This window comes from Lepisma saccharinum, chromosome 20, assembly GCF_977018435.1.
Source record: "Lepisma saccharinum chromosome 20, izLepSacc3.1, whole genome shotgun sequence".
Lineage (NCBI taxonomy): Eukaryota > Metazoa > Arthropoda > Insecta > Zygentoma > Lepismatidae > Lepisma > Lepisma saccharinum.
The window spans coordinates 36,193,713-36,206,326 of NC_139248.1; the positions used below are offsets into that span (position 1 = coordinate 36,193,713).

The 12,614-nt window shown below is 38.3% G+C and overlaps 1 protein-coding gene across 2 annotated transcripts in view; it reads right to left on the minus strand.

Annotated features, from left to right (window-relative positions):
* The window catches only part of LOC146003228 (chitin synthase chs-2-like), a 76,012-nt gene that overhangs the window by 22,568 nt on the left and 40,830 nt on the right, over positions 1-12,614 (minus strand). For both annotated transcript variants that reach the window (XM_083141396.1, XM_083141397.1), the window contains exons 13-14: positions 11,042-11,268; positions 6,546-6,713 (exon numbers count right to left, since the gene is read on the minus strand). In XM_083141396.1, the coding sequence (XP_082997522.1) occupies positions 6,546-6,713; positions 11,042-11,268 (395 nt within the window). The remainder of the gene's footprint in view (positions 1-6,545; positions 6,714-11,041; positions 11,269-12,614) is intronic.

Consider the following 12,614-nt stretch of genomic DNA (forward strand, 5'->3'; position numbering starts at 1 on the left):
TGTATTTTAGACAAACTGAAAGCATTGCTTCCCTAGATTTATTTAATATAGGTACTCACGTTTTCTGAGAAAGCTGTCTATTAATTTCGGAATTCCAATGAGGATGGTAGCAGTGGCTACCGAAATTAATAGAAAATTACTTAAAACAGCTTCACGGAAAATGTGAGTACCTATATTATCTATCAGCAGCGGCTCAAGGTGGAGAGCTGCCAAGCCCAAGTATTGTTAAATTAATACATTGATAGTTTACAGACAAGGAGATTTGAATCTTGCAATCGGTCAAGCTGATGTGATGACCGCCCCAACCACAGACTAGATATAAACCGCCCCAACCTCCTCACTGCATCACCAGCTGTTTCGTACCCTCGCAAGGCATCGGTCCATGTCAAGTTGACACACGTGCAGAGGGTTGGAGAAGTCTCAGCGAGTAACATTTCCACCATGAGCCTGGAACAAGGTGGCAGGGGGTGAGGTTAGCCAATGGTTTTAGCCCATAAGTCACCAGCCGTGCCTGTTTTCGCCTGGCACAGAGAGGGAACTTTTGCAGTGTTGACACAGTTGCCATCTTCAGAGATAAGTCGCTAAATACAATGGATTTGTAAGACCAGTTGGGGAAGTAATTCGTGAAAAAGGTACTATCTACTTTTCTGCCAACTTTTGGAGAAACAAACCTAGTATTTTTCCAAAGTTAAATGAACATTTTGATAATAGATAGATGGCCATCCAGACATTTTAAAAAATAAAAGTAAAAACTGCTATGGTGATGCGAGTTTCCTTTGACATTTCGACAATTTCTTTTTACATCAAATGTCTAGAATATTTTCAACATCCAGTTGGAATATGTGTGCATGGTGGAGGAGAAGGTGAGGAGATTTGTTTTCCCTTCCTCTTGTAATTGTGTTTTTAGTGAAGTGTTCTGTAGTGTATAAAGATAGGTTAGTGAGTGAAGATAAATTGGATTAGTGTGTTACCAAACGAGCATAAACATCTTGGCCAGTGGGTGGTCATTGCTGAGGGTTTTTTATTTTTTTCTTGATCACGTTTGCACTACCTATCATACTTGCTGCTGGCCATGCGCTGTTATCTATTACCACTTCTCTCATTCCCAGAGAATGCAGAGATATATTTGTAAAAAATTCTGGGCCTTGTAATAAATTTACTGATGCAGTTCTTTCAAAAGTGTCAAAATGGTGGTAATGCTGTGATGCATGAAATTTTTGAAAGATTAACGTTATATTATAGACTTCCTTGGTTCTGTTAAAATACAAACTTGTTGTCTTTTGAATGGCAATGTGTAAATAAAGAACAATTTATCAATCTCTATGTGCAGTGCATCATTGGAGAGCTTATTCATTTGCGCCGTTGAGTGATTATATTTTTACAATTGCTGTTGATTTGTTTTGATTTAGTTTATTTTACTTCACTTTTGTGCCACTTTTGGCTAATTTGTAAAGATGGGGATGAGTGATGATATGATGAAATTGATGAATGGACACTGACAAACACCCATGCCGAGGCCTGGATTTGAACCATTACAATGTTCCCATGGCATTGTAACATATGCTAACCACTCCTCCACGGGGCTGTGTATAGCTGTTGAATATAAAACAAACTGCTCTTGATGCTAAGTAGATATAAGTTTTATTTTTTCGAATCAAAATAGATTAATATGTGCAGGCAGTAATCATTAACGATGAGAATATCAACATATTTAAGTATTTTAAAATTTGGGTGACTAACAGATTTCATATGCACATCAGAAAATTCGATGCTATTGCTCATATTCAGGAAGGATATGTACACAAGGGATATAAATAATTTCTAAAGTATGTCAAGTATTTCCCAAATACAACCACACTTAATTTATCAAGTGTATAGATTCTACTTATTAAACACAACAACAAAAATATAATAAATAATTTATTTTAGCCCACTGTTATAATTAACACAAACCTCATATGTTAAACTTCAAGCCAGTAGCAAACTGCCAATTTTCATGTACAAGTGTGTACTAAGTTATTGAAAGTGGTTGCAGGTAGAATGACAGAGGTTAATTTTTTATTGAGACCAGGATCGACGAACTATTGAACCCAGTGTTTGTTACCAATAATAATTCGTCAGACCTTCAAGTTTTGGAAGGCTGCTCTTCAATTGATTAAATGGAGATTTAGTTGGCCTCTAGTTTCTATTTCATAAAAGTCATTGCAATGATAGAAGATCAGAATAAAGAAGGTGTTCAGGTTGGATTTGTCTTTGTCTGTTGCCTTTGACATGCTGAAAAGTGAAAAATGTTTGACTTGAGGACCAAGGTGGCATGTTGAATGATAAGGGTGTGCTGGATTTGTGAGGGTTGAGTATTTGTTCAGAAATGAGACTTGAGTTCTTGAGCTGTGATCATGGGGAATTGGTGTAAAAAGAAGAAACATCAACAGAAACTACTATGCTGGTTATACCATTCCATCTTCCATTATGCAAAACTTGGGGGACAAGGTGCCAAAACTGCGGGGGTGGGGCAAGGACAGTTTACTTTAACCTGTTAGATAAGGTTTAGCATAGTGCAGGGGCGCCCCTAATAGTACATCCCCTAATCGCCGCTACTGATGCTATAATAGGTATTATGTTTCCTGTACGCAGTATTTGCATTTAACCCTTAATGAGTGTGGTGCCACATTGTAACACGAATGGTCCTGTGGACCACCAAATTGAGTTCACTAAACATTATCAAACTTTTTCACAAATTATCATGTATTATGGACCATCTTTACATAATCATGATACACTTTTATCCACTATTTCTGTTATTGCCGTTTTCATTACTCAGTTTATCTAACGCAGCAAAACTCTGCCACATATTTATAAACAGCTCTATTAATATATTGTCACATGACTGTAAAATACAAAAAATGATTTAGTTGTTCAATTATTACAGAACATACATGCAGTTACCCAAAGAAAACAAAATCACTTTAAAAAATCACAGAAAAAAATTTCTGCACCATGTCAAATTGCGGGGAAAAGCTCATTGATTAGACCCATAGTCAATTGAAATAAGTCCTTCATTATCACATTTATCAAACTCCAGATCTAATAATTCACTTCTGATTCCAAATTCTTCAAATGTGTCAAAAATATTTCCACTAAAAGATGGATTGTTATACAGAGGTTGTTTCCGATCTATGGTGATGATTTGAAACTGCTCCTATCTTAAGAGAAACCATGTCGCCCCATCATCGAGAGTGCTCTATTTGGTGGCCCTGCATTTTGGTAATTGCTACTCCTCCTGACAGGCTTTCCATAGCCCTTCAATGGTGTGGGGTCTCCTGTGAGACAAGGCTCATTTCAGTAGACCAAAGGCACAAAATTCCATCAGTGAGGCATCAGATGACTTCACTGGAATGTCTGTGAAAGGAATGGAACGAATTCCAGTTTCTTCTGCCATTTGTTGGAGGAAGAGGCAGCCTGAGCGAGATGTGTGACTTGACGTCTTGTCTTGATGCACCCACACACGATTCTGATCCCTCCCGTAGAGATGGGGAATGTCATGGCGATAAACGGGTGTCAGGACGTTAGTCTGTTAATAATCGGAATTAACATTCGTGTTTTTGGCAACACGATGTATGGTCAGCTTGCCATTGTATGAGTATCCAGCAATGATCATGAAACTTGTGCCAAAACTTTCCTTACATTCAGAGAACCATCTTTGAAAGTTCCTCGAACCTGTCGATCAATAAAAAATTGCAAGTGGCTTGTGACAGTCATCAAGATAAACATATGCCTCGTCCAACATAACAACGAACTTCCACTTTTCACCTGATAGGTGCTGCTCATAAAGCTTGTGACAGTTGGTGCGACGTTCCTGGATGTGTTTTGGCAAGACCTTATGAACACGCCCCTTGCGTCTCTTTTACAAACCCAAATTGCGGTGAAAGATGGTGTGCGCTGTCTTCAGTGATATTTGTAGTTTGCGATACTTCTCTGTGTGCTGTATTCTCCCTGGTGACCAGCATCCTGACATCACAAATTGTAGGTGGTGTGCAGCTAGTGACAGGCTGGTGACACACCTGTCATGCACAGTCAACGGTCCAACGTGCCCACACGACTGGTAGCTTTGATCTCTTCCTGCTTGGTAGTGCTGCACAAGGTTTGCAATTTCGTCACCATAGATCGGAAACAACCTCTGTATATGATTCTCGCACCAGGTTGTATACCGAAAGACTTACGCAAAAGGCATCGTGTGGTCCGGGGGACTCATGAGTGTCTATTGCTCTGAAACTAAAATGCAGTGAGTGAGGTCACGCCAGGGGATTACATGCTATTCCAAAATGTGAAGCTACCGAAAAGGAGAGCAATGTGCAGTGGCGATGCTACATAAAGGGCAACTAGGGCACTGCCCCACAACAATTTTAACATAAAAAGTTCATCTGAAGAGACGATCGGTATATACGCGTAAATATTTTTTTTCCCTCAACCCCTACGTTGCTGCAACCAGACTTACAGGGTATGCACCCTGTGCGAGGTTAATATATTTCTCCGTCCTGTTGGAGAGAGTCCAATCTCGGCTCTGCCCCGGAGACGTGACGTCACTGACTGATCCAAACATTTACAGCATAGGCAAGGGACGGTCCCCTCACAATGGAAAAATCGTAGCCGTCTCTGGGCAGTGAACGAGGTGCCCTGCCCATTCATGTTTGCCTCCTTCACCGTTCAGTGTTTCCAACGCTTGGCAGGCAGTTCATTCGTTCTTCCAGCCTGCAGCAATAAGATAGAAAAAAATCCCTCGAATGCTTTTCTTCGCGCTTGTTCCGGCGACCTGAAAAGTTGACAACACTTTTTATTGCACAAACTAGTCCCTCGTATTTTTAAAAAGATCCTCCTTTCTTCCCATTGTAATACAGATTTGGATTTGAGTTAGTGTGTGAGTTTGCGTTGCGTTCCGTCTGTGCATATTGGTCGCTTATGAAATAATTAGTTTTTCGCGATTTTATAGTTACTGTACGTGTTTATTTATTTGTGTAATTGTGTCTGTGTTCCAGCAACTTGACATGCAGAATATCTTCGTAAGTATAAACGAACTTTTTGGGGGTACATGGCCAATGTAAAGTATTGTAACTGAACGTAACGCTGCATCATCTTCCTAGTTAGTCATTGATATTAGTTTATACTTGGTGAATATGACATTGAATCATGTAGAAACTTTAATATCTATGCCTTTCAATTCATTGACAATGGAAGAGAAACTGCAGTGTAACATTTTTCTAATCATTCCAGTATCTATCCAAAGTTTAGTTACTGCTAGCGTATAGGGTTCCGACGTCAGTATTCGAGTTTTTTTTTTATTCATATAATTTGTTCCATATGTTGCTGATTTTTCGTATTCCTACGTAGTGAGTATTTAATGCTCTTTGGAGAGATATCTTGATCAGAATGTTACATTTTATTCCAAATTGTTCGAACAATTTACTTACTCCATATCAAAGAACTCCCCTCAAAAACCTTAAAGAGGAATATAGAGGTAAACTGCCCCCCCTCCCCACCCAAAAGAAAAATGTGCCCTGCCTGACTCAAAAGGCACGCGCCGCCCCTGGCAATGTGTGTGTTATTTTTTCTGAGAATGAGAGCATTGTTCTTGGGTGTGGTTCCAGGGACTATGCCATGCCCATTACGGGTTAATAACAGCTTAGCCTCTTCTCCCGTTCTTTCCAAAACTGTCTGTATGTGTTTGCCATTCACCACAATATTGTCAGGATAAGCAATGCACTGTGTGAGTGCAGTGAAAATTATTCATCTTGGGTTTGTAATTATAGCATATATAAATTATATACAGCTAGCTACATAATCAGAAATTGATCATAACATAATTTTAGAAACAAAATTGTCTCACACAAAACCTTAATTTATATCATATGTCATAATTAAGTTCCATACCCATTCTTACCTATATAATTTTTCCTTTATATAAATTTTTTTTTTTTTTTTGCTGTTATTTCTTGAGAGTTTCTCTTCCATTCAGAACTCTGATTACATATTACATATTACATTACTAATTCCATGCATAACTCTACCTTACCAACTGTTATGGGTAGCGGAAAGCGATCAAACTCTTTCCATTACGGCCCTGGTGAAAGGTCTATGTCCCAAACTCATTATTGCCACCCAATATTGCTGACACCTACCTCAGTACAACCACTCTCTATATGATAAAAACATTGATGTGAATTCCATATTGTCGAAAGCTCATATACTTTACCTGGATATACTAGACAGTAGCAAACAAAGGAGATGTAATACTTAGAAATTTCAGTGAAAAATGCAGGCCCGACCAGAACTCAAACCAAGATATTTGCCATACCCTGCCATTTTTGTACCACACAGCGTCAGTGATAATTCAGGCTAAGCCAGGCTCAGTTGCTAGGGAAATGGGACAGTATTTCAGAGATCTGGGTTCGAGCCTTGGTCAAGCCTGCATTCTTCATTGAAATTACTATGTTGTTATGAGACCTTAAAGAATTGAATACTTCATTTATATACAATGAAAATAAAATTACCTGTAATTGTGATTTACATAGGAAGCAGACGGCCATGAAGAGCAGAATGGGTATAATGTTGTAGTAGAAACTAGTCCAGTTGTCTATCTTGAATGCAGCTACAAAAGCACCAACCAACATAAGAAATATAGTTCCTGGACCCAGGATCGTACCAGCCATCAACATCATCTGAAAATATAAAATCATTTAAGGTAAATTTATGCTCATTTTATTTTAAAAAGGTACATTTCAATAGCATGTACAAGGGGAAGTCAGTAAATAGGCCACAGAGTGATATTAGATAGCTGAAAAAAATAGTAAGTAGTTTCTAAAGGTGTCATTCGATGGCACTTGATGATATTCAGTTAGCATTCGCTGGATAGCAGATGATGGTATGGCCAGTTTAGTTTAAAAATGGCGACCGTGCTCGAGGAGTGTGCATGGAGATTATTCAAGCTGACAGGTGAGTGACGATAGACAGCATAGCAACTGCGATAGGGTGTTCTCATGGTTTAGCCTACAGCATAATTCATGATGTTTGCATTTCCGAAAAGTGTGTGCACGGTGGTGGCAAATGTTTCGCGGATGATGAGGATGTTGAAAGTGAGGTGTGACTTTGGCTGGGACAGCAGTCCAAAGATTTTTATTCAGCAAGTTTCGGGGGACTGATAAAGTGATGCGATAAGTGTATCAATGTACGTGGAGAATATGTTGAAAAATAAAATGGTTTTCAAGTCACTTAGTACATTTTTAATAAACATTTGTGACCTATTTACTGTCTTACCTATGTAATAAATATGCCCTTAATTTCATTTTGTTGAAACTATAAGAATAATTATTGGAATGAATCTCTCCTTACCAGAAATATGTCACACACATTCTCCTTACAATCTGACATCTTATTATAGGGTGACACTTCCACACTCAAAGTTCATTTACCATGTAGTATTGGATCAATATTATAATTTATCTACTCTTTTTGACAAGGTATGTGGCTAACCAGAATTAAACAATACACTGCACACATCAGGTGTCACATGTCATTCAGTCTGGGCCTTTTACAGCCTACCCGATGATGCAGTCATAGCATCGTTGCCATGTAATCAAGGAGTTCCAGGTTCAATACCCGGTGAGGGCACACTGTGGTCCGGATCCCACTTTAAACTGTAGGTCCAGTCCCGTTTAGCCTTACTGTGCACAAAGTGGACTTAAAATACCAACTCAACTCAATCAGTCTGGGCCATTTTCTATAGCCCGTGCTCTATCACCTCCATACAGTCGCCATGTGTGTACAGTGATAGTAATGAATGTGCCTAGTCAAGTGTGTACATTTTGTGAAGAAGTGTCACTTGCCACATGTTATTTAAGTGTGTAAGCTCAAATTGGGATGTCTCTTATCATTTGTCACTTCACTGTGAAACCCTTTAAATATTAATATTATGATACACACTTTTTATGATGCAGAAGCGTGTGGTAAAGGAAGACAGAGCAAGCGCCGTTAGGATTATTTTCTTAAAAACAATTTTGATATCCTAAATTATTGTTTTGAAAACTTGAATGCCTTTATACATCTTGGAGTGTAATATATCTACTTTTACATATTTACATATGTAGACTTCTCATTTCCTGTCATATTGGCTGCAAACATAAAGGTGCCACAGCCTTCGCGAGACTCGGCAATGCGGCACAGCTGATCCACGTTGGAAGGAAGAGGACTGCTCGCCTTTCTCCCCGCTTTTCGAGTGACCTATGCAGTTCTTGCATGGTCATTGGTCACTGTCCTTTCTCCTTCATCAAAAAAAGGGTTGACTGCAAGCGGTCCGCAGCCTGCTTCGTCTTTAGCAAGGGTGTTGAAAACACCTCGTCCACGCTGGTCACATGTGTTGCTAACTTCCAGAATTTTATATGCATCCATAGCACCACCTAACTCGGTGTGATTATTAACGTGTGAAACTTAACAGTAATGAACAAATTAGCTTAGGAAGTTAGTCAGTGAGTACCGGTCGTATGGTATGTATGAGAAATAAAATCACCAGTCAATACTGGACATATCCGTCATGTGGTCAGTAACTCTGAAAATATAGAGGGTATGTAACACTCCATATAGGGTGAGGAAGAGGGTGCATTTGGAAGCGTGGGAGTTGCAGATACGTGTTTTCTTTACTGTGACCATTGTTCTGTGTTATTCTGTTCTTTCGTGTGGTTTTTTCCTGTCTTGTATCTACATTGAAAATAACAACCAGGGTTGACAAACGAGATGAGCCATCGATTTGGGGTGGTGAATGTAAGGACTGAATTAGGGATCTTCTTGGAGGTACTGAATCATGGAAGACCATGTCCTGAACTATTCATAACCAAAACAAGTACGAAAAACAGGAAAGTTTTCATTAAGTAGTTAAAAGTGTCTCAGTAAAACACAATATTATGTTTGAATTTGTTTAAGTCCACTTTATTCACAGTAAGGCTAATTGGGACTCAACCTACAGTTTAAAGTGGGATCCAAACCACTCGACCGATTATTATCGAATCTGAGGCCCGTTCATTACAAGGACATATCCGTCATGTTGTCAGCAACGAAGTTATATATTGTGTGGTTATGTTGTAGCAATGCTTTTTATAAATCATTTTGTTGGAACATGGAACTTTACAGGCCAAAATGACTTCAGTAATTTCCATAATGCAGTGCAAAGATATGAACATTCCCAAAATCACACTCATGTAGTGACGTATTGGTTGGGGGTCATAACCCCTCTTTTGCACAATATTCCTTAAAAAAGGCTAAAAGTAGGAAAAATATGACAAAATACACATGGTCGGGGCTGGGTTAGCAGTGGGAAGTAAGAGCCTCCTTTACAATTTCAGCCCCCTCCTGTGTGTATACCAGTGATTTATCCATGCACACCTCACCCCTCAAATTTTATCAATACCCTCCTAAAGTTTTTGGGTAATTTTGGCTCCAAATTTACCCTTGCCCCCCTATATTACATTTGAAAATGTTGTAATTAGCCGAAATGAAAAAGTAACCCATTGCTTGCCTATCACAAAAATTCACGGCACACCCCTGTTATGATGTCACCTTGATTTCTATACACAAGCAGATTAGCACCCCCTTCCTCCCCTAACAAATTTACTTTTCATTTTATTCAAGACCAAAACAGGCCGATTTAAAGTTTACCATACTTTTAAACATTTATTGCATATATATTACCAAGCACGCAAATTTGATTCTGTAAAATAGTATGGCAATGAATGAAAGCCAACACTGCATCAAATATGGAAATATTAAAAAAGTATCACTGCTGTGAAATGATGGAATCTTGAAAACAATATGGCCTTCAAATATGTCTTCGATATAATTAAGGTGACTCACTCTCTAAGTACATTACTGGGAAGAAATCTAGCCAATGGCCTATTCAATACAAATTGGAAGTTCCGTTTGGACTGCCATGGAGTTTGTATGTGTTTCCCATGTGGTGTGATTGGCAACATTGTCAGGTGATGGTTCTTATGATGAGGACGGAACTTGGTTTGTGGAGAGTGTGTGTGAGGCTGTGGAACACCCGTAGAAACTCAATTGCTAGTAAATGCTTCGATGTGTAAAATAGAAATGTGAACATAGAGACAACCATTTGTGCCATCCTACTCACAACACTGCTAGTGAATGGTGGTGTGGAGATGAATCTGGGTCCAAATTTCGGAAATGAATGGACTGCATCTTAAGCAAACTTAAAGCACTGGGCAGTGTACCATCAGCTTTCCAGAAAATAAAAATAAACGACACTGCAAGAGGTGTACGAGAAGATGACAAGCATCAAAATGGAATTAGCATTGATTGGAAGGTAGCTCAAGGAGCTCTAGAGAGAACTGTGATTTGTGTGAGGAGTGGTTGATTTGGTGTTTTAAGTCAACTTTATTCACAGTAAGGCTAATTGGGACTGGATCTACAGTTTAAAGTGGGATCTGAACCACTATGTGCCTCCACCGGGTATCGAACCTGGAACCCCTTGATTACAAGGCGATGACGCTACCACTGTGCCATAGGGGAGACCCTGCTTTGTGTGAGGAGAATGGAGATCTATGGCATAGGCTTTGTGCAACAGAGGCTGATGTAGACAACATTTTCGGTCATCGAAGAGAAACAACCTTATTTTCGAGGCAACAGAGCAAGAAAAAATCAGGAAGCTTGTGAGGGAGAAGATTGGGATAGAATTGAACCAGTATGTACTTGAGAGAGCTCACAGACTTCATTATAAAGTTGCCGGGTGCAGACCGATAATAGGAAGCTGCACCATTACAAAAAGAAGAAGTAAATACCGTTGAATGGAGGACTAAAAGTGGTAAACTTTGTAAGTGCCAAAAACAAAAGTGTTGGGAAATCGCATCGTTCCGCACATCAGCCAATTTTAGTCTTCAATGCACAGCCAAAGTGCTTGTATAAATGGCAATAAATATCATATGATATATCATAACAATATAAGCTATTATGTATTACATTTACATTAAACTGGCAGACAAACCTGATAAGCAATGTAAGGCATGGAGATGTTGTCATTGATCTTAACAGTCCTTTTGTAGTCCACAAGCAGATCCATTATGTTAGCTATTGTCGATGGAACCCATCTTCGACGTTGGTTGTAGAACTCATTGAATCCTTCTGGGCAATGTGTGTAAGCATCGCTAGCAGCAGAGTATTCTACTCGATACCCTCTCTGCAGCAGTAGAGTACAGAGCCATCTGTCTTCTCCTGTTGAAATGAAATATTCATGCATTAAATTATCTACAACTGTGGATATATTATTATTTAATCTTGTATAAATGAAGATGATAATGTGCCTATCTTCATTCTAGTTGCATGGAGAAACCACTGAAATCTTACAAAAATTATGAATTGTTTGCATTTTTCATATAATGTTAAATATCTTTTGCTGTGAAAAACAGGAACACATCGTTATAATCCCTAAGGTTTTGCATTTATAATGTCATTAACACATTTAAATTTCAACATATTGATATTTTACTTTGCCTGTATACTTTGTTCAAAGAATGTTACAATTATAATATTTTTGAAGTGATATTTTAGGAATAATAGCATTGCAATTAATATTTTGAACTTAAATGTATTTCCACCATTTTCGTATTCATTAATATCAATTTAATTGTTGTTTTAAGTCCACTTTATGTACAGAAAGGCTAATTGGGACTGGACCTATAGTTTAAACTGGGATCCGAACCACTATGTGCCTCCACGAGGTATCGAACCCGGAACCCCTTTATTACAAGGTGATGAGGGTACCACTACGCCATTGGGGAGGCCAACATCATTAAGATAAAATCACGACTATCTGAAGAATGACAAAAATCATAGCACAGGAAAGTGAATGGCACTTTCTATAGTATGCATTATAAAGTACATTTTCAAACTTTGTCTTGAAAACACTTTTTTTTCATGGTTATATCTCATAATACCAAGTTGAGCATTTCATTTCGTCTAAAACTAAGCTTTCTCCTAAAGTAATGGGATATATAATGAACTATAAGTTGGGGAGGGAGGGGTGATGTGATGATACCAGATGGAGAGGGGAGTGGAATGGTCAAATGTACGAGAAAAAAATTATAGTTTCAGACCAATTGAATGAGATGAGGTGGGCCAGTATTTCATACCCAACCCTGGATTATACAGTGCATCTTTGACCTTCATGTTGGAGTCTTGTTTTAAATTAAAATTACTAAGAGTAGCACATAGAACAAGTTTATAAGGCTAATAATGTTTTGAGACTTAACGTAATAGAAATAATAAACAGAGTGAAGTTGAACTGTAAGTTCTCAACACCATATGTTAATACACTAAAATGAAGTACTCACTTAACAATGAAAGTGTTTGTGTGTGTTCTATTAATTTTGGTGGCACACACATATACAAAAAACAGTTTCAAGCATACTTGAATACTTCCTTTTAGTGTATTAATTTACTAAAGCATATTTCATTCCCAAAAGAATGAATGTGTCCAAAAAAATTAATAAGAAAGAATGTAGTTTTTAGTGCATTAAAATGAATACTTTAAATCCTTTGAAAAAAAAAACCTAATTAAC